The sequence below is a fragment of the Convolutriloba macropyga genome, chromosome 7, assembly GCF_964194025.1.
Source record: "Convolutriloba macropyga chromosome 7, txConMacr16.3, whole genome shotgun sequence".
Lineage (NCBI taxonomy): Eukaryota > Metazoa > Xenacoelomorpha > Acoela > Convolutidae > Convolutriloba > Convolutriloba macropyga.
Window position 1 is genome coordinate 52,803,297 of NC_134474.1, and position 23,430 is coordinate 52,826,726.

The 23,430-nt window shown below is 35.2% G+C and overlaps 1 protein-coding gene across 2 annotated transcripts in view; it reads right to left on the minus strand.

The window, feature by feature from the left end:
• Positions 1-1,311: 1,311 nt before the first annotated feature.
• The window catches only part of LOC142343152 (uncharacterized), a 91,440-nt gene continuing 69,321 nt past the window's right edge, over positions 1,312-23,430 (minus strand). For both annotated transcript variants that reach the window (XM_075394849.1, XM_075394847.1), the window contains exons 9-11: positions 21,333-21,695; positions 9,726-10,005; positions 1,312-5,068 (exon numbers count right to left, since the gene is read on the minus strand). In XM_075394849.1, coding sequence (XP_075250964.1) covers positions 4,590-5,068; positions 9,726-10,005; positions 21,333-21,695 — 1,122 coding nt within the window. In that variant the 3' untranslated portion in view covers positions 1,312-4,589. The remainder of the gene's footprint in view (positions 5,069-9,725; positions 10,006-21,332; positions 21,696-23,430) is intronic.

Consider the following 23,430-nt stretch of genomic DNA (forward strand, 5'->3'; position numbering starts at 1 on the left):
AAAAGGTTTAGTTTCTGTCCGTCAAACTAGGTGTAGGGAAATCAGACGAATATTTCCTAGGACGTCTCAGAGAAGAAGCACAATATTGTGCCTTCGAAAAACTCAGAACAGTTAACAATCCCGGAGGAGTTTGTGAATATAAAAATTATCTCAGTATGAGGGAACCGAACTAAAAGTTAGACCAACATGTAAAATTTTTTACCTACTCTAATTTTTAAAAAAAATACTATAAAACAGGCTAATTTTCTCTATATCTTCAGTTCAAATTTGAATTTAAAATTCAACTTACTAAATTCTTTGACCCGTTAAAACCCATTTGGGATGGAAAAGTTAAAGTTAATATCAAACACAAACCGAGTAATGTTGGAAGAATTGCTCTCGAACGACAGATGAAACAATTTAATTCAGAGACTTTAGCCTAGATTAATTTTTATTATGGGTGCAAAAATAGTTGATCACGCCGGGATGCGAACCATGGACCTCCCAATCCCTCATCAGAAGCTCTGCCCACTTGGTATGGACTTTCTTGTTGCTATGCTGGAATCAATTTTATTTTAGCAATCGTTACTTCGGAGTGAGAGCAATAGATATCATTCAAAAAGAAAAACGAAAGCATGAAAAAGTAACTTGAGAAGTTAAAGAATGTTCTAGAAAAAAGAGCGAAAACGGCCCAGCGAAAAATTTGCATCAGCTTTCCCAGAACATTGTACGAAAAACCACTATAAAACTTCTCAACTTTTATTTTTGTTCAGCAGATTGACCTTAACACTTGTTTTCACGTGCGGTATTTGGCTTTGCATCCTGCGAAAAGCGGTCACCTAATTTCGATAATACGTCACCATTAAAGCTCCTCAAACATTGAAAATGGGAGCATCTAATTATAGTCTCTGAGAGGCTGATTGCAGCTTTCAACAATTGCAAGCGTTGCACAACGTGAGTCGTATCAACCACGCAAGATAACCGACATTTGCGGGATGAATTTTTTTCTAACGACTAGCGGGCAGCAATAGGTTCACCTGGTACTAGCGCTTATTATAGACCAATTATGGTTCAAATTCAAAAATCAGAAAAATTTTCATTTAACTTTAGTTTGACATTACTGCGCTCAAGTGCTTAAATTTTTGAATAAAAGAAGTTTACATCACTCAAGAAATCAAGCGTGAAAAGGTCTATCGAGAACGTAAACATCATATCGGCCGAGCAAAAACTTGCCTGCCTAAAACGAAACCCGACTAAAAAAATTGAAACTTGGTTTGAGTACCAATGTTCTTAAATGCGGCAATTTAGCCTGTTGAATTTATAAAATATGTGTAAATAAAAAAAATGAATTCCAGATTGCATTTATTGTATATTTAATATTTAAAAATCAGTATAAAAGATATGACAATATTCATAATTTCGAAGGAAAGAAAGAAACCTCAGAGTAAGAAACTAACAAAATAGACATTGTCTTCTCGAAAGACATGTTATGGGCATCACATTTCACAGAAACGAAAGCAACTTCAATAAATCAAATCTGCACATCATTAGTTAATTGACAATGTTAGTGTTAACGCATAGGATGTATTAAGAAAAATTCTTAACATTTAACAAATTTATTTTACAATTCCACAGTTAGAAATTGGGGCATCAAGAAGAAGCAGATCGTAATAACTGATTGGTATCTGGGATCATGATTGCTAGTGGCAAAAAGCCTGCCAGATTACTGATATAATTTGCAAAACAAAAATTCTCACCCAATTCTCACCTTCGTTCAAGAGCAAACATACCCGGCAGATTGCCGGAAAATAGCCGCCGTTGATTCCAATAAGCATGATTGGGATTGAAAGAATAGATATTGAAAAGAAAAGATTTTTGTACAAAAACATTTTTTAAGTCCAATTTATTTTGATGGAACTTCGTAGTTGAACATATTTCTGTTTCTTAGAGAGAGACTACAGGGGCTACTATCAATACCAATAAGCATAAGAGATGGTTCAAATAGCGGGCATCTAAAATTGGGCTTTATGGGTTTATCGCGTTTCTATTTCTGACTTCAATTTTTTATACTGACTCTGTTCATTTTGAATTGCTTTGCTGAGCAACTGATGTTCAAATTCACTTTTAGCAGAATTAGAGAAGAGAGAAACTAGCCTAGAGAAGTCAAAAAGATTTCACGCAAAATGGCGAAAAAGCGGCAAAATGGTAAAGCGAAAAAAAGTTCGACGAAGTAAAAAAAATAGGAGCGCTATAATAGCCGGCTGAGAAGATGAGGGCGGCCATTAATTAATAAAAGCTGACAATTCAGTATTAACCTAAAAATTGTATTACCGCTCCAACTACGGATATGAAAATCAGGAACGTCTGTAACGAGCGCTGTCTCTCAGGATAGACAAAAAAAATAGCCGGCAGATTGCCGGAAAATAGCCGCGATAGATGCTCGTGGCCTTTCATGAATTGAAACAACTAAAGAAATAATATAGAAAGATCGACCACCAGTCCTTTAATAGACCGCTAGACTTTTTGGGTAAGATTCGGACTGTCAATTTTATGACACAGTCTATAAGGAAAAGCCCTAAAAGAGCTTTTTCAAAATTGATATTCGGAATCGAAAACTCAAAACTAATACTCAAGAATTAGGGCATATAAGTTTGGTACTACTAAGATGCACAGTATTGACCTTTAACTAGTAAATGTTCATAAAATTTAAAGTTCCATAAGTGAGTTCAGAAATCATTTGTGTGTAGGTAAGTCACGCAAATGACCTAAAAGCAGAAATGACGTCACGTACACAAATTTTAACTGCAAAGCAGTAGAAGTCACTGAAGTCATTGAAAAAGTCAATTCTAAGAAGTCAGGTCGTAAGAATCATCGATGGAGACGACGAATTAAAAAAAACACGATGTCCCCAATAATAGCCGCTATCGCTTCGCGGCTATTAATAAACATAACCGACTAACGTCGGGCAAATTGCTATTAAACGACCGGCGAGCGGTTCACTTCGTCAGTAGCTAGTCATGGTTTAGTGAGGCTAGCTTTAGCTTAATTGCAGCTTGGGGCGCACCGGGGAGGAGGGTGATGGGTGGCAACAGTGGGGGGTCAACCTCTAAGAACCGCCCTTCACACCATAAGTATGTCTCCAAAACAGTTTCTGTTAATCGCATACTTGGAGACTGGTGAACTGAAAGGCTCTAAGAACACTTAAAGCCGCTGGGCTAAACTTGTTTATCCCGTTTTTGAGGTCGAAAAGTCAAGTGAGTCAGACGAAAAATCGGCCCAGCAAAAAATTGCATACAAAAAGACCAACAGGACTAATATAATTGCTACAAACGCAAAAAAAGTAATACGTCATACATACGCAAAAATACGTCTACATACGCTAAAAAGTGGAATTCCGGCCTTGCTTTTCAAAATAGTTCTATTTTCACTTTTGAACACTTTTTTACTATTAAGGTCTTTTGAGCGTAATTGAAAGGGGGAAAGGTTTTCGGGAGCTTGATTTTTGACTGATTATATACATTTATTCTACCTACACATAATTTAGATCAGAGTACACTCAATACCTGCCCACATTTGCATCTACGATACTACAAATAGAATTTCCTTCGCAATACAGTAAACATACCCGGCAGATTGCCGGAAAATAGCCGCCGTTGATTCCAATAAGCATGATTGGGATTGAACGAATAGAATATATTGAAAAAAAAAGATTTTTGTACAAAAATATTTTTTAAGTCCGATTTATTTTGATGGCATTTCGTAGTTGAACATACTTCTGTTTCTTAGAGAGAGGCTACAGGGGCTACTATCAACACCAATAAGCATTAGAGGTGGTAACTAAGACTTATAGGAACGACGTTCAAATAGCGGGCATCTAAAATTGGGCTTTATGGGTTTATCCCGTTTCTATTTCTGACTTCAATTTTTTATACCGACTCTGTTCATTTTGAATTGCTTTGCTTAGCAACTGATATTCAAATTCACTTTTAGCAGAATGAGAGAAGAGAGAAACTAGCCTAGAGAAGTCAAAAAGATTTCACGCAAAATGTCGAAAAAGCGGCAAAATGGTAAAGCGAAAAAAAGTTTGACGAAGTAAAAAAAAAATACGAGCGCAATAATAGCCGGCTGAGAAGATGAGGGCGGCTATTAAAAATTTATACGTTTAGTTGCAACGTAGATGGAGCTTTGCAGAGCAAGTATACATAACGACAAACCCTGCCGCTCAAATGGCGAGACACCGCGACGTAAGAAACGAAAAGACCGGCTAAAAACAGGTTAAACATGACCGACAGACAGCTGGAAAAAAACCGCCATTAATCCCAATCATTTAATTTAATTTAAACAAGAACAGAAAAGAACGAGATGAAATGTCACGTTTTTTTTTAAAAAAAAATGTAACACATACCCAGAGATTGAGGATAACACTCGCAACAGCAGCGGACACTTTTACGAAAATGGGAACTGAATCAAGGGTGGAAAAGAACAAGATTTCATTACTTCAAAAACTATTACATATTGCAATTTTGCATCTGCTTCGTTCATTCGCCCCATCATTTCATTCAGAATCATGTCCTTATTTGAGGGGCCCACAATTTAACAGAATGTTTTTTCTATTTATGGGAGTTGAGAGAGGATACTGTGGATACACCACCGTCACTCGTTATCAATTGGCTTGTGTGCCCATAGGAATCATCAAATGTCATCAAGGGAGTCGAGGCTGGCCGGCCATTAGCCGATGACACTTGAGGTGGTCTCTGATACACGTGAATATATTTGGGGACGACTTTTGGTGGAGTCACTTCGTTTTTGAGATGAGATCCCATAGAGGCTACAGATTGTATGCTATGAATCACTGGCTTGTTTGCACTTTCCGCATCTGATTCTATTCCTGAGTCAACTCTGTCAATATTTCTTACAGATGTTCTGGAATCATTCGAGTCCTGTGATGTCTGATCTCCAACTGATGTGGCCAGAGTCACCTGATCCACAGGTTGTTGTCCGCCTTTTATGTAGTTGGATTTGATGAAGGCAACATCAACACCTCCCGTGTTTCCAGAAAGAGGCTGTCCATTCAGTTTGTACTCTTTGCCTTAAAAACGTCCACAATTAACAATACAGCTCAAAAATCTTGACAAAAAACAGCCGCCGTTAACGCGCTTGAAGCACATCCGGATTGAAACAGAAAGAAAGAGATAGAAATTGACGGAATTTTTTCGAAGTGTTGAAAAAAGTGTTCTAATTTGGTGTGCAGTTTCAATTAGATTCTAAATCTATACTTAATTCAGCTTCTAAACTGAAAGCTATTAAGCTTAATGTCAGCCAGCAATTGCTCTAATTAAGTACAACTGCTGAAAACTGATTGAGTAAGTCCAGAGTCAACCCGTGTAAGCAAAGTCAAATCGCGTAAAACGAAAAACGATCAAAAGGTAAAGCGAATTTAAAAATGAGAGCGCCTAAATAAAAGCCGCTAAGAGACTGTAAAAAACATAGCATGAAGATTTCCAGTAGACAAAATAACAGGAATTTTTATTTATATGAGATAATGAGCTTACAATAACTGACAAAGCACCCGAAAAAAAATTTAAATTTCGACCCCAAAAGAGCTGTCGGAAAAAGCCTGTTACACAGGAATACAGGTAGTCTGCAACTAGACTACTAAGACCAGCTGACAGACAATGTAACCGGTTCATAAAAAACCGAGGAAGTTGATGAAGGACAAAAAATGTAAAATTCAAGCAAAATTCTCGAACGAGAAAAATACAAGTTCTCAACTATTAACTGGAGATTTAAATGACATCGTTTGCTAGATCAGTCAACCACCCAATACGCAGAGAAGTATTAAATAAACTACGAATTAAAACAGCAGAGAAGGAAAAAACCTGAAAAAAGAATTAAAATAACTTAAAAAAATAATGAGAAATGATAACGAAAATTACAGCAATCGTAAAATTCAAAGGAATAAGCAAAAAACCAAATTGTCGAAAATTCGCCAAAGTTTTTTTGATTTTCTTTAAAAAAAAACATTTTAAAACTAAAATCAGTCAAATTTAAAAGGCAAACAACTGCTACAAAAACTGACTTTAACCGCGACACTCCCCAAAATCTCAAAAGTTGAAGAATACAAAAATTGCTGCAAAAGCTTAAAACAAGGCAGAATGTTAAAATAAAGCTGAAAACTGTCATCAGTTTAGATACCAGTTTAGATAATTTAGTTTAGATAATTCAGAGACACATTTAGATAATACCAGTTTAGATAATTCAGAAAAACATTTTTGACCCAAGAAGTAGAGTTAAAACAAAAAAACTGCTTTCACAAAGTTGCACGTGATCAAAAACCTTTGCTCGCAAATTATTTCACACCTACTTTTCTCGATCTCGCAAATAGGCAACATGAACGGGTAACCACTCGTTTCTTTCAGCTCTTCAGCAATTTGACAAAAACACTGTTTTCACGCATTTCAAACACACTCCAACAAAATTACCGATGAAAAAGACGCTCCACTAACACTTCTCTTCAAGTCCTAAGAAGGAGAACGCCAAGATAATAGCCGTTGAGAGGCTGACTGTTGCTATTAATAACCACAATAAGTGAAATTCAAAAACGATTAGACAACAAAAATTTCGAGCAGGTTGCACTGGTAGGTTTCTTCCAGCAGGTTGCATTCAAAAACGATTAGACAACGAAAATTTCGAGCAGTTTGCACTGGTAGGTTTCTGAACATAACTTTTAACATCGCCAAGTATATCACGTAATACAGTACTTGTATCCAATGAAAACAATCACATTAAAATCGAGAGAGGACGATTATTGCCTGATTCTCAAAATACGAATTTAAAGTATCTAAAACAAAAAGAAAATTAGGGTAATTAAAGTCAATTTGAGAGTGAGCAATGTCAATTTATTGAGAAAGTAAAGCCCTAAGTAATCAAAAACTTATTTGCTCATATGAACAAAATAGGTCCCAAGATAGTTAATAATGGCGTCACGCACGCAACGCAGTCGAAAAATTGCATGGCTTTGAAGTCAGTGTGACGCCATACTGTCGTAGCAAAAAGATAGACCAAAAAAACATAGCCGGCAGATTGCCGGAATAGCTGCGAAAGAATAGACTTGTAAGCCATATAATAGAGATAGAAACAGATACAGATAGTGAAAAAGGCATCGACGCCGCTCAAAAAGCTATGTAAAAACATTCAGCGATAAATTAAAAAAGCTAGTTGAAATTCATTGCGCAGAAGCCCTTTCAATAGGGACCTTTATTTAAAATATGAGTTCCAGATAATTTAATTCAACTTAAAATTAAGTTTTAAAGTGCATAAGTCATTTGATTAAGTGAGGTAAGTCACGTATGACCAAAATCTTATGACACAAAAACTTTTCATAGAGAGAGAGAGAGAGAGAAAGGACGTCACGTGCGCAAAAGCCATTCGTTAGTAAGAAGACAAATTAAAAAATCTGATTTTTTCAGCGTCAGACGAAAATGAGCGTCAGACGAGGAAACAAAAAAACCAAGGACACCGCAATATAGCTCCGCTCAGCTTCGCAGCTATAAAAAACAAAACCGGACAAGACTTTCAGCTTAAAGCCTTGCACAATAAACTATCAAAGACATGGAAAAATCAAAAACATAGCCGGCAGAATGCCGAAAAAGACGCACATCGGGATTGGAACAAAAAAAATCGTAATTTTTTTTCAGTTCTTATTCGGTGTGCAGTTTCAGTTAGATTCTAAAACTGATTTATTTCAGCTTCTTAATTGAAAGCTATTAAGAGCTTTATGACCAGGCTTTATCCCGTTTCTTTTGATTTTGCTCTCTTGACTTTTACAGTATTCACTACATTGCGTAGTTGAATGTTTGAAAGAATTCAAAATCAGTTCAGTTGAAACAGTGAGTGAGGTAAGCCAGAAAGCGTGAAAATCGTGGCTTAAGTTAAAAAATTGTGATCAAAAGGTAAGCGAATTAAAAAGGAAGACGCCTCAAAAACAGCCGTTGAGAGGCTGACGACGGCTATTAATAAAAATAATTTATTGCATTTTGTAGACTTTAGTTCAGCAAAAAAGCAAAGATTTAGAAAAAATCAATTTCATGAAAAAGATTGTCAAGCAACAACCTCTCTCTGCGTCACCATAAGGCACTAAAATATTTGATACCTCAAACAATGCATTTAAAGAAAAATTTCCGCATTGAAATCATTTAAACGTGAAAATTTTCAGATTGACATCCTTGAAACAAAAAACGAAAATCACAAACGAAATAAATCTTAAAGAAAAAATTCAACCCCTCATGAAACCAAAGACACATAAAACCAACACTAAGTATTTATAAAAGCGAAACAAAATAGCCAAATTGACGAAAAACGGCTAAAAACTGTGAAATATATGCACCCTCGAAAAAATTTTTCCACCAATCATCAACCAATCAATGCAAACCAGGGAATTTGGCGTCATGGTAAACATAGTTACGACTCCGTTTAACCTAACAAATAGATTTTCACTAACCCAAATTGATAAAATCAAATTAACATGGAAATCCATAATTTTATTTCTAATTTGTGGAAGTTATTTGATGCAAATTAATCCCATTAATCCCTCACGTTATTCCTGCAAACTTTCTATTTTAGTTCCGCACTAACATTTCCTGAAAATAGCCGCCACTGATTCCCATAATGCCAATTCGGATTGAAAGAACAGAAAAAAAGAAGTTTGCAAGATTTGAATATTTTTAAAAGGCTAACTATTTTGATGCTATTCTGTAGTTGAAAAAAATGAATTTCATGAAAACCAAAAACATACCCGGCATATTGCCGGAAAATAGCCGCCGTTGATTCCAATAAGCATGATTGGGATTGAAAGAATATAAGATATTGAAAAAACATTTTTTAAGTCCGATTTATTTTGATGGCATTTCGTAGTTGAACATAACGTACTTCTGTTTCTTAGAGAGGGGCTACAGGGGCTACTATCAATACCAATAAGCATTAGAGATGGTAACTAAGACTTTTAGGAACGACGTTCAAATAGCGGGCATCTAAAATTGGGCTTTATGGGTTTATCCCGTTCCTACTTCTGACTTTAATTTTTTATACTGACTCTGTTCATTTTGAATTGCTTTGCTGAGCAACTGATGTTCAAAATCACTTTTAGCAGAATGAGAGAAGAGAGAAACTAGCCTAGAGAAGTCAAAAAGATATCAAGCAAAATGTTGAAAAAGCGGCAAAATGAGGTAACGCGAAACATTTTTTATTCGACGAAGTAAAAAAAAATAGGAGCGTTATAATAGCCGGCTGAGAAGATGAGGGCGGCTATTAAAAATCACAAACGAAATAAATTTTAGAGAAAAAATTTAATCCCTCAAGAAATCAAAGACACTAAAAAGCAACACTAAGTATTTATACAGGCCAAACAAAATTGCCAAATTGACGAAAAACGGCAAATATATGCACCATTCTGTCGAAAAATTATTCGACGTCAAAATGTCATTCATTTAACGCAGCGCATGATCAAAAAACTTCTCTAGCTCAAAAATTAGTTGACACAGCAATTGTAATCACTTTCGCTTTTAGGTCAAAGAGCTGTCTGGACAAATAGTACGTGTTGTAAAAAAACCTAGAGAAAACCAAAACTCTTCGAGTCGTAAACAAAAACCAAGAGAAGGCCAATAATAGCTCCGCTCAGTCATTGCTGTCGCAGCTATTAAGACGACCAGGACTAAAACTAATTGCTAAGAATTCCAAAATTGTCTAACCACTTAAAATAAGGTCACTAAATGGTAGATCTGGTTTTGGAGGTGGTTGTTGCACAATCGTCCCTCCACCTGCAGCAGTCTCGATTCCTCCCGTTGAAGATGCTGGACCCAAATTAACAGGCACGTCCAGAATGATGCCTGACCTGGTTGCACTGGAGGGCAGGGATAGTTTGTTCACACTATTGCTAAGCAACGAATGTTCGTTCAGGAGTCGAGTCTTCAAATCCATCAACTCGTGCTGCAGAACAGCAACTTGCTCCTTCAAACGCGCGTTCTCTGTCTGAAAAATGACTCCATGTTTTCAGAAAATAATGGAAGGACATGACAGAATATCATCAACCAATCAATGCAAACCAGGGAATTTGACGTCACGATAAACATAGTTACGCCTCTGTTTAACCTAATAAATAGATTTTCACTACCCCAAATTATTAAAACCAATTTAACCAGGAAATCCATAACTTTATTTCTAATTTGGAAAAGTTATTTGATGCAGGATTGAAAGAACATAAAAAAATGAAAAGTTTGCAAGATTTGAATATTTTTAAAAGGCAAACTATTTTGAAGCTATTCTGTAGTTGGACATACTCCTGTTACTTAATGAGGAGAAACAAGTGCTATTATCAAAACCGAGTAATAAACACGAGTATTTAAGAGCAAAGTTCAAGTAGCGGGCATCAAAAATTGGGCTTTATGGGTTAACCCCGTTTCTGTCCTTGATTTAGTTTTTAAGACTCCGTTCGTTTTCTTTGCTGAGCAGCTGCTCTTTGAAAGGGCTTTCAGTAGAATGATCGAAGAAAAAAACTGGCCTAGATAAGTCAAAAACATTTCACGCAAAATGATTAAAAGGTGTGGCTTACGGCAAAACCGAAACAACTTTTGATCGACGAAAAAACCTAGCAGGAAAAGTACTGAAATACAATCCAAATAATTCAATGGAAAACAACTTAGAAATACTGAACCTGACCAGCAGATCTAAGAACCAACGCGAGCCGAACACAATCCCAAAAGTTGAGAAACTAAAATAATTCAAACAAACTAAACAAAAATAATCATTGCTGACACTCTTGAAGATTTCACCCAGATGGCCAAAAATGATCCATTTGAATATACCCATTGACCCACTCACGAGCCTTGAAAGAGGTTTGTTGGCCATATAAAAATCAATATAACCCATTTGCAAGACTTCAAAAAATTAATGGCCCGCAGAGATCGATAAAGTTAGAAAATGAAAATTGCTAAAATTTGTGAAATTAATTTCTTCATAACCATTCCACTGTCTCCTAGGGTAACCCAATTTCAACCCTTAAAAAGTTTTATTGTCTTCATAAAGGTCGATAAACTAAGAACATGACAAAACATTTCACAAAATTTGAAAAAAATTATCAAAATTGTAAAGATTTGTGATATTTAAATCTTCCATTGCACCTAGAAAAAATGCAGTAACATACTATCAAACCATAGAGGAGGTTACCTGGCGCATGAGGCAAGAAAAACTGGACAAAAGATGAATATTTTCAACAAACTTGAAATTGCAAGTTTTGTCAAAAAATCAAAAAAATGCTAAATTTTGAGATATTAAGATGTGAAGACAAAGCTATTGTCACTAAAACTACGCAGTAAACTAAAAACTAGACACTAAATGAGGTTTCTGTCCCCTGAGTCTGCAAAAATTACAAAAATTTTCGAAAAATTTGTGAAAAAAGGCAAAAAATAATATAATTCTCGTGTTTGGCCAGAAAAAAAAGAAATATATCTTACAAAAGACCTTCATCAACTTTGACAAACGTCAATTCAAGACTAATGAAACAAAAAAAACTCGAAAAAGATCGAAGAAATGTGAAAAATTTATCCATTTTGGGCTCAAAACTTCTAAAAAGGACTCTTTGAACTCAAATTAAGGCCTTTCAGGCGGCTGCACCACCACACTAAGGAATACTAAAGCCAGCTTTGGGCCTCTAATGAAACTTTGATGCCCATGAGGCCTTTCCTGTTTATCACGTTTTGAAAGATCAAAGTCATTGAAAAATGTGTGAAAACATCTTGCAAAAAAAAGACAGAGCACCAATACCATCTAATTCTCGGATTGCAGAAAAACAGCGGGAAAAGACCTGAAATACAATCCTAAGAATTGAATGGAAAACTTAGAACTACTGTATCTGATCAGCAGATCAATTGAACAATGCCAGCCAAAACAAAAAAGTATCGAAAGTTGAGAAACTAAAATAATCCAAATAAACAAAAAAATAATAACTGCTAAAAATCGTTAAGCTTTTATCCTGAAGGCCAAACTTGATCGAGTTAAATATACCCATTAACCAACACACAAAAAATTTGAGAAAATGCCAAATTTTCAAAAAACCGAAAACAATTGCAAAGTGTTTTGAAATAATGCTGAAATTCGTGATATAAAAATCTCCAAAACTATTTGCCCCAAAAAAGTTTCATTGGCCATTAAGATCGAAATATGATAAAATTTTGAGAAAATTTCAAAAATCAAATTTTACCAAATATGGGCTGAAATTCGTGATATTAAAAAAATGAAATGAAAATATTGAAAACCATTCTATTACAACTCGAAACTGTGCAGTAACCTATTATTAAAGCCTGGATGAGGCTCTTTCTCCCCGAGGCTGGAAGAAATACTTTGACTCTGATGTTAAAGATCGCATGAACATCAAAAATAAACAACATTAGCATAAAAAGATATTTGCAGAGCATAATAGCCACAAAGTATGACGAAAAAATTAAATAAAATTGACAAAAATTGCTGAAAAACAGTAAAAACTGAACTTTTCACCTTGAATTTAGGCCTTACAGCAGTGTCAGCGAAGCACCTAAAAGGCTACTATAGACAGCTGCGGTCCTCTATTGCAACTTAATGCCCGCCGAGCTTTACCTGTTTATCTCCTTGCAAATAGTCAAAGTCATGGAAAGAGGTTAAAAAAATCACAAAAAGAGCGCCGAAACTAGACTTCGGATTGTAAAAAACATAGCAGGACCAGTCCTAAATTACATTTCAAAGGACAGGCACCTACAGAAATCGCTATCAACCTGCTCAAAAGAACAGCTTCGATAAACAAAAAACCAGGACGTACACGAAAGTGACTACAAAAATTAAAATACAAATTTCTTTCATTTCTTTTCGAAAATTAGTTTTTATCGAAGTTACCAATCGGCAACTTCAATCTCAAAAAAACCTTTACTCAATAGGCGTTTTGACAGCAAACACCAATCTTGAGGAAACCACTGCAGACAAAGTAAAAGGACAACAAACTTTTGGAAACAAAATTTTTTTACGAATGTCATTGAAAACAAGCGTCATCAAAGAAAAAAACCACGCAATTAGATCTTGAACTCTTCAATAACTACTACAATATCTATCAATAGAAAGCATATATCAAGTAACATAGCTGGCAGATTGCCAGAAAATAGCCGCAATTGATTCGTAGATCGGCAGTCTAAAAAAACAGTAAAAAAGACAGACCAAAAAATTTCGTCTTTTCATTGAAGGCTGATCTGTTATATTTTGATTAAACATCTGTATAAGTTATTGCTGCCTCTATTAGCTGATCTCAAATAACCTTCATTTAGAGTGACACACACCCATCTGACCTTATCTCTTTGAATTAAAGTAAATAAAAGTCAATTTCAAATTGAGGAAGTCATTTTTGAGAGTGAGGTAAGTCAAGTGTGACCAAAAATTTAATCACGCGCATGAACAAAAAAACTCGCGCCACTAAGAGCGAAAAATGACGTCACACATGCAATTCAGTTGAAATTGCATGAACGAATGAACAAAAAGTGGCTGTGACGTCATATGGTCGTAACAAAAATCATGACGACGAAATAAAAAAAAAACCAAGAGAAGGCCAATAATAGCCTCAGCTATCGCTGTGCGGCTATTAATAATGCAAAATCGGTGTACCACGCAAATTTGATGCAAATGCAGACCAAAAGTTAAAAAATTGGCGCACTCAAACGTAAAAGCCAATTAGATTAATAGCAATTAACATTAACCATTAAATAGATTCAGTTATGCCTAATTGAAGAGCAAATAAGACTTAACATTAAGGACAATGACCAAAATGACAATAAAATAACATTAAAAATCTGTCATAATCCAAAAACGTGAAAACTGTTAGATATGAATGAAAATTTAAAAAAAACACTCAGATAAGATTTGAGAGACAAGAGATCTGTCATAATTGAGACTAAGTGACAAAACAACCGAAAGAACAATAACTCAAAATCAGGAAAATTTAAATAATTTTTGTAAACAAGTTTCGAAGTCGTTGAAAATTTCAATTGCATTGAAAAAAATAATCACTCTCCATAAAGCTGAGTGGATAGTTCAAAGATATCTGTCAATAATGAGATCAAGAGACAAAACAACAAAAACTAGCAAATGTGTCAAAATCCAAAACTAATATTTTTTGGAAGTAACTGTTGTCAAGTATTGAAAACTGTTAGATAAAAACATTTAAATTAACTTAAAAAATCAGACTACTAAGAGAGCAACTTACGGCTGCCCATCATGCAACTAAGTGACAAAACAAAAAAAAACACTACAAACATTTTACAACAAAAAAAATTGCTAATACTTTTCGAAAACTGTTAATGTCAAAATCCCTAAAACCCGTTAACTTCATTTCAATGTAGTTAATTAATTCAAATATGACTTAGCACAGCCATTGAGATCTATAATTGATGAGATTAAATAACAAAACCAAAAAGAACGCAAACAGGCCAAATAAAAAATCACTTCTATTTCATGCAGACAAATAGCGTCAGTCTTTGAAAACTATTCGTTGCCTTTCGAGGGCTTTAAACAATTGAAACTATGCGTCATTAGAACACACGTTTTGACTTTTAAAGGTGATCATACTTAAAATGAAAACAAAAACAGCACAAACAAGACAAAAACTGACATATCATCCGATGAAATTCACTTTAAATGTAGACTTCAAAAACGACCTTGTAAAATAGGTAGTTTGTAAAAAGAACATTAATAATTGACAGACAATATAGGGAAGACAATAAGACTTCCCAGCCGCTATTCTCAGGAAATTTTATTACATCTTCGCCTAGGACAGTCAATCCACCAAAACGCGGCACAAAAACATTGAACTACTTAAAAAAGACAGCGCACTAATATAATTCAAATTCATTGAATTGCAATAACATCGTCAACTGGAGCTTTTTTATTGCCCAAAGCTCTTTCATGAAACTGAATTATATAAATTCCTGTGTGCCAAAAAATTCCGCCACTCCTATCTAAAAGCGGAGAAATATAAATTGCTCTTAGATTCCGTGTATTTAGTCTAACGTCAGTTGGTTATCATTTGTAATCTCTAATAATTTTTGAAAAAACAGTTATGTCAAAGTCGTTCAAACATTCAACTGGAATTCAAAAAATTAGTTTATCTCAAAAATGGCTAAAACATCCAATGTTACAGAACAACAAAAAACTACAAAAAAGGGAAAAACCGAAAATATTTTTTTTGAAAGCAAGTGTTTTCAAAGTAGTGAAAGCTGTTGAATATAAGAAAAAACCCTTCAATTGATTACAAACTGACTGATTAAAAAGCTTCTTAGAGCTGTCCATCATGCGAATGAACAGAGAAAACGTGCAGGAACAAAAAACTACAAATATGGAATAAAAAAGTTATTTTTCAAAAACCGACTAACCTTGGAGCGAATTGTTCTCAAACGACCGGCATCCGGTTGTCTTCATCAGTAGCTAGCTATTTAATGGGGCTAGCTTTAGCTTAATTGAAGGGGCGTGAGTTGAGCGTAGCGAGGGGGATTCGTCGATGGGGGGGGGTTGTGTGTTGGGGTGGGGGTCAACTTTTAAGAACCGCCCCTCTCACCATAAGCATAAGTCTCCAAAACAGTTTCTGTGAACCGCATACTTTGAGACTAGTGAATTAGAAGGCTTTAAGATCACTTAACGCCTGCTGGGCACTACCACATTTTTATCCTGTTTTTGAAGATGAAAAGTCAAATGCGTCAGATGAAAAATCGGCGAAAAATCGGTCAAGCGAAAAATCGCATAAAAAGACCAACAGTACTAATATAGTTGCTACAAACTTCGTTTGAGAGCAATTAAAAGCAATTAAAGTTAAAGTCGCTAAAAAATGCTTTTCGACGGGTTTAAAAAATTGAAAGTAGGCATCATTCGATAATAAGTATTGCCTTCTATAAGTATTCGTACAAAGTGAAAACAAAAACACCGAAAACAGAAGTCCAATTCACGCACGTGAACAAAAATTATCTCGTAAAAATTGTTTAAACGCCATTTTATCACTTCAATTCAAACAGCACTTTGAAAACGTCTCGCCTTAAAGCTACTCGCTTTTCGCTCCTTCTAATACTCCAACGCGCCTGAAATCACTACTCCAATTGGATTTTTCATTGATAAGAAAAGATAAGAAAAAGTGTGAACAGATCTTAAAAACAGCAAACCAATTGAATTCAATGTCTATGAATTGTAAAATAAGCAAGACAACTCCTGAATTCCAATCCAAATAATTGAATAAACTTATGACCTAAACATCAACATTTTCCCAGCAACATCAAACTTTATAAGTCAACAAAGCATGCGCATAATCCAAAAATGCGCAGTTTACAGAACTATTGATTCTGCCCATCCTTAGAATGCGTACACCAGAAAACAACTTTGACAAAATCAATGAAAGACACTTTAAAAACGGCGCCAAAAAATTCGCCAAAAATCAGAATCTTATTAGTGGCTTTAAAGCATAAAATTATAACTATTCAACAAAACACATCGTTTACAACGTTAGAGTAAAAACTTTTAAAATTGCATTAGTTTGATAGAGTACAAAAACACCAATAAAAGCAAGATTCCGAAATTAATTAGAACACTCCGAAAACAATTCGTATCTAATCCATCAAAAATAAAAGCTGAAAACAGTGGCTAGAAGTAAACTTAACAATAAAAAATGGAAATTTAGCGGATATTTAAAGCCAATAAGCTTTTAGGTTGAGACTTAGTGAATAGACAACATAAGCAACAAAACGGACAGAACTCTAAAATCATCAACTTTATTTGAAAAAAATTAGTGTCAAGGTCATTAAACCAATGGTAGGAATTCATGCGACTAATTACGTTCATTTATGCCTCAGCACCAGCCGACGAGAGGTGTCATTTTTGGATTTAACTGATAAAACAATAAAATTCACAAATATAGGCAAAACTCAAAAGTTTGCAGCCGATGAGACCTGCCTTAAATGAGACTCATTGATAATCATAAGTGTTAAAGCCAACGAAACATTTAGCAATCTAAAACGAGTAAATTGAATCACGTATGTCTCAATAGCAACCGTTGAGAGCTGTCATTAAATGATAAAGTTTTAGAATGAAAAGTACTGGAAAACATCAAAACTTTGCTAAAATTTTAATAGAACAAAAAGTTTCTAAATCATTAAACGAATTCGCTGCCTTTTCAGTTATTCAAGCATTAGAACACATGTGTAACTTTTAAATATCACTCAAGAGAAAAACGCAGAAAACAGAAGTCAAATTGCCGCACGTGGAAAAAATTGATCTCAAAACCAAAAATTTGTTCACACACCACATTCTAACTCCACTTAAATGCAGTTTGAATAAAATCACGCTTCCAGCCAAATAAAACAAGGCCGGTAGATTGCCGGAAAACATCCGCCGTTGACTCCATTGATTTAAACGGTTAAAAAGAGAAAATGTGACGACAGCATAGTTCTTTTCTAAGTGAATTTTATCGCGAAGTCAGCCTCCAAATTCGAAAACAATAAGCATAATACTATTAACGTTAGAACTATATTTCAAGACACTTTGATAACTTCACGCACTAAATTTTTAAAAATCAATTTTTTCGAGCTTTATTGTTCTACGCAGTTTCTTTTGATTTCGCCTTTTGACCTTGAACGTATTCGCGTAATATTTCTGAATATTTCTGAATGAAACTCCATGCAGTTAGAACAAGGAGCGAGGTGAGTCAGGAGTCAAACCTGAAAGTTTCGACTTATATTAAACCAAAGACTTAATCAAAAAGTAAAAAGAATTAAAACAGAGACGGGCGTGAAAAAAGCCTTTGAGAGGCTGGCGGTCGCTATTAAAACGATCAAAAATTTGAAAAACATATTTGCCAAACAGCCAAATTTGGGAACAAAGCGCAATCATAAACTGGTTTTTGCCTGTTTTAGCAGTAAAAAACACGACTACAAAATGCTTCCAACTTCGATCGAGAAAAAAATACAGTTTTCAAATTGCTCAATTAATTGCGTGAAAGATCTTAAAATCCATTTAGTTAAAACAGTGAGGTAAGACAGAAGTCAAGCGTGAAAATCGTGACTCATGTAAAACAAAACACGTGATCAAAAGGTCAGAAATTAAAAATTTGCCGCAGAACTCCCGAAACAACTCGAAGTAGAACTTAACTTACGTCATAGCTTACTTCATTATACCACTCAATTTTAGAAAAACAATAGAGGATACAAATTGGAAAGAAAAGTGTGAAAACATAATCTGGCCAATGCTTCACGAATAGCGACTCCAATAAAAAATATTCGATAACAGAATGTGTAATCTGCTCCAAAAGTTGCATAAGTTAGGAAACATACTCGGCAGGTTGCTGGAAAATATCCACCATTGATTCCGATAGACCCGATTGTTATTGAAAGGAAAAATAAAAATGAATATGTACTATGTTGATCTCTCTCCGTACTTATACATACTCCTGTTTGTTGACGAGGGTATACAGAGGCTAGTATCAATACCAATAAGCATTAGAGATGGTAACTAAGATTTTTAAGAACAAAGTTCAAGTAGCGGGCATCAAATTGGATTTTATGGGTTTATCCGTTTCTATTTTGATTTCATTTTTCTATACTGGCTCGGTTGATTGAAAATTGTCTTTCTGTGCAACTCCTGATTAAAAGAACTTTGAACAGAATGAGAGAAAAATGAAATAAGCGTAGAGAAGTCAAAAATATTTCAAAATGTTTAACAAGCTGTGAGCTAAGGTAAAGCCAAACAAATTTTTATCGCACGAAGTAAAGAACATTAGGTCCACTATAAAGCAGACTGAGCTGTTGAGCGCGAAATGATACAGCTCGAAAAAGGAGTGAGGACCCGACAAAGAGAAAAAACTGAAGGACAAAATCTTAGGGTAAAGCAATAATTTTTTTAAGAAGTTTCTCTAAATATTACAAAGTTTCCACAGAAGTTTTCACCAGGCTTGAAGAAGCAGTTCCTGCTTATTCGTTTAGCAACCACAGGGCACGCAAACGAAATGGAAAACACTTATATCAGGAGAGAGCAGCAACAACTACAAAAAACTGTATAATTGATTTTTTATTTTATAAAAATATGTGCTGTGAAAACTTAAATTGGTTTCATTTAGTAACAATAAAACTAAAACCAACCCTAAGAAAATCACTGGAAATGAGCAAAAATCAGAAAGGCATAAAAAAACAGTACAACACGGTTAACAAAACTCGAAAAACAGAAAAAATAAGCAAAAATTCTTAAAATTTAGACTGTTTTCTTCAACTAAAACAAACTTCGAATTATAAACCTGCCCCGCAGACTGTCGGGAACCAGCCGCCGTTGATTCCCATAACCGAGACTGGGATTGAAAGAAGAGAAAAAAACCAGTGAAAAAATGATTTTTGTACAAACAATTTTAAAGTGTGAACTATTTTGATGTCATTTTGGAACATGCTCCTATTTCATAGTGAGACCATACAGGGGCTAGTATCAATACCAATAAGCATTAGAGATGGTAACTCAGAACAAAGTTTGAGTAACGGGCATCGAAAATCGGGCTTTATGGGTTTATCCCTTTTCTGTTTCTGATTTCGTTTTTTGATACTGACACTGTTCATTTTGAATTCCTTTGCTGAGCAACTGCTGTCTAAAAACACTTTTTTAGCAGAATGAGAGAAGAGTGAAGGAAGTCAAAAAGATTTCAGGCAAAATGAAAGGCGGCAAAATGTGGTAAAGCCAAAAGTTTTTATTCGACGAAGTAAAAAAAAACAGGAGCGCCATAATAGCCGGCTGAGAAGCTGAGGCGGCTACAACAAAATTAAAAGTGCATTGAATCCCACATGAATACTAGGTCCAACCAAAAAACTACCCTTGACACTAAAAAATTGAAAGAGTTTAAAACCGCTAAAAAGTGTCGAATGAGATGGTCATAAATGCCCCCAAACAAACAATTACTTGTTAATAGGGTTAAGAACAACCGCCTTAGCCGAAGAAGCCGTAAAAACGTTTAAAAAAACTGGTTCGAAAAAGCCGCACGTGATCAAAATAATTCGCCTGCTTAGCAATTTCTTTCTTTCACACCTACTTTTCTCGCTCTGTCAAAAAAAAACGCTGCACGAACTAAAATTCACACCTTCTTCTCTCTGTTCTTCCATTCGTTCAGCCGTTTGACCTAAGCACTTAAATTTCCCCTGCGGCATTGACTTTTACATCCTGTTTTAAATACACTCCAAAAATTATCGATAAAAAAGACTTCACGAATACTCCTCTTCGAGTCGTAAAAAGGAGAGCACCTAAATAACGGTTTAGAGGCTGACGGCTGCTATTAAACATAAACCGACTAGCGTCGGAAAAATTGCTCTCCAATGACAGGCGGCGCAATTTAATTCAGGGGCTGTAGCCTCGATAAATTTTTCTTTATGGATGCGAAAACATCGGATTCGGACCCCGACGGTAGGATTTGAACCCCGACCTCTTGAGTACGATTCCGTCACCTCGAGGGAGGTATTATCTACTCGGCTATCAAGGACTTGTAATCGAGTCTCAAACAATCGGTTTTGTTTGAACAACAAACATTATTTCGGATTGAGGGTAATTGAAACCACAAAAATCAAGAAGTGCGTGAAAAAGTCACTTGAGAAGTCAAAGATTATTCCAGAAGAAAAGCTCAAAACGGTCAAGCGAAAAATGTGCATAAAAAGACACACACGTTTCGTTTACAATAATTGCTTCTCATTCGGGGGCAATTAATAACAGCTACAAACCTCGTTTGAGAGAAATTAATAGGTGAAGGCTAAAATCAGTCGCTTCCTAGCCAGCTGATGTTAAATCAACTCAGTCGTAATTCCACCTTCCTTTCTTCGACGTCAATCACCATTCTTGCAAATAGAAAGCTACGAAAAAAGTTTACTCCTACTAAAATAGAACTAAGCTTCTCCGGAATTTCAAATCAACGCTTAGAGATTAATTTTGGAATCAGGATTGATGAAGGCAATAGGGCAGCTCAACTCACCGATGTTGCTATCTTCAGTACTTGTTATTCTGAATAAGTACAATGTTCACCTCAAGGAGATGCTTTTTCACATACTATCAAGAACTCATTAGCAAATCATTGGCATATTGTGACAAATCTGGTGATACAGTTTCTTATCCACTACCATTCAGGTCGGATTTTCAGCTTTCGGTAGAGAGAAAAAAGATACTCGAGGAAAGAAAGGCCGAATTGATTTTGTGCATTAGGGGTTCGCTGAACTACATTTCACTATTTTAAGCAAGCTTGAGCCAACAATAACTGCTATAAATGACCAAGAATTTGGCAGGAATTCACTAACGTTAAGACGCTTGTTTTCGTCCTGAATGCTGGTTATCCATTTCTTACGTTTCTCTCTACACCTCTGGGCTGCCTCGCGGTTCTTCTCTCGTGTCAATGAATACTTGGGATCACCTTCTCCAACTTTGGTAGTGGAATCTACCATAGAGTTGAAACCGTTGCCACTACTATTACCATTCATACCACTATTCACTGTATTTAAAGTTCCGGGAATCCCGCCTGACCCACTTACTCCTCCATTGACTAAGGGAGCGGAAGAGTTGTTCTCCTTCAAGAGGGCACTGCTGCTGTTCATCTGAAGCTGCAATTGAGGATTAGCATTGCCACTGGAAATCATCTTCTTTTCCAACTGCTCTCGCATCTTCTAAAACACCAAATTACTCCAAATATATAACCCACAATTTTATAAGCCTTTCCGTCGGGCTAAAAGTAGCTAATTTTCGAACACAGAAAAAATCAAAACACCCAACTATTGGCCAAAAATGATGGAGTTGAACATAGAATCAGTACATCGCCGGACAATTGTCGGGAAAAGACTTGTGACCCAAGACCAACATAACAAAAAATAGAATTCCTAAAAGAAATTACATTCTCAATTCAGAATTAATAAGTGAATGAATTTTGGGATAAGTGAAGTAAATTATTGAGTGACTTAGTCACGCAATCCCATAAAACTCATCACAAGATTGATGTAAATTCCCATATAGAATGCAGTAAAAAATCATTTCATTGGGCCATTCAATTTGGAACATAATTTTAAAAAATTCAATTTGAGTAACGTGAATATGAACCCGGGCTTTATGTGTTCATTGCATTTCTATTTTGATTTGGCTTGTCGACATTGAATCTGTTGATTTCATCGCAAAGCTAAAAACAAACGGTCTGGCGCAAGACTAAAGATTATAACTGATATTTGAACTTCAACTCAATTATTTTTTTGTTTCGTATTTACTTGCTAAACTTATTGTTAAAACAAATGTTATACTTTGTTGATGTAGACTGGGAATAACTAAGAGCTGTTTCCTGCCAACAAAGAAATAGGGGGAAATGCACTAGTTTTTGGTACATCGTTCCTTCAGAATCTTTTCTCATTTTTTTTTGAAACATTACCTCACGAAGAAAGACAAATGGGCGAAGAAGTGTAACATAAAAAACTTTCATTTTGATACTGTGCTCGTGATTTCCGCGAGCAAGTTTCAAGCTGACTGTGACTTCCGCAGTCATCTAGTCTGAAACAAGAGTATTGAGATGGAAAAAAAGTTCTGTGATTTCCGCGGAACATTATTATTTTAACTGCATATTGAAAATAGCAACTAAAAAAACGAACTTTCACTCAGTGATTAAGTTCATTCTTACATAAGGGAGTGCATTTTTTTTAAAAAATGGAGAAAAGAGGAAAAGAGGTCACTGGACATCATTTAAGTTAAATTTTAACATTATTTGCTTCAAATATTTCAAAATGATTGAAAACAAAACATGAATTAATTTTTTTTTAATTTTTTTTATTTTCTATTAACTCAAATTGTTAATAATTTCATTAGTCAAAGCTGATTGCTCAGATTGTGTAGTTGAACTATTCTCTCATGGTCGTCATAGACAAAATGTTACTGGGCGAAACCAAGCAGGTTATCATGCTACAGAACATGCGTTCACTAACGAAAAATTTTGATGAACTCACTTTGGAAATTGCGTCTCTGAAAGAAAAACCTATAGCAATCTGCCTAACAGAGACATGGCTTAGAGATAAGTTCTCATCAAATATTTTTCACATAGATGGTTATGATGAACTGGTTACAAGCAACAGGGAAAAATAGGTGGAGGTGTTGCAATTTTTGTACAAAAAAATTTAATGTTAAAAAAGGGGGTCTCTAAACCTGATTAATATACAAGCAGTTAGTGTTTACTTCAGTATTGGAACAAAAAAGTTATGAATGACTTGTGTTTATATACCACCTAATGCCACCACGATTGCTACTTTTGACGTTCTTAGTACCTACTTGGAACAACAGATTAGCAATCCGCAAAGCCTGCATGTGCTGTGCGGTGACTTTAATGTAAATTTTCTATCTAAAGGGAACAAACAATCATATTTAGCATAT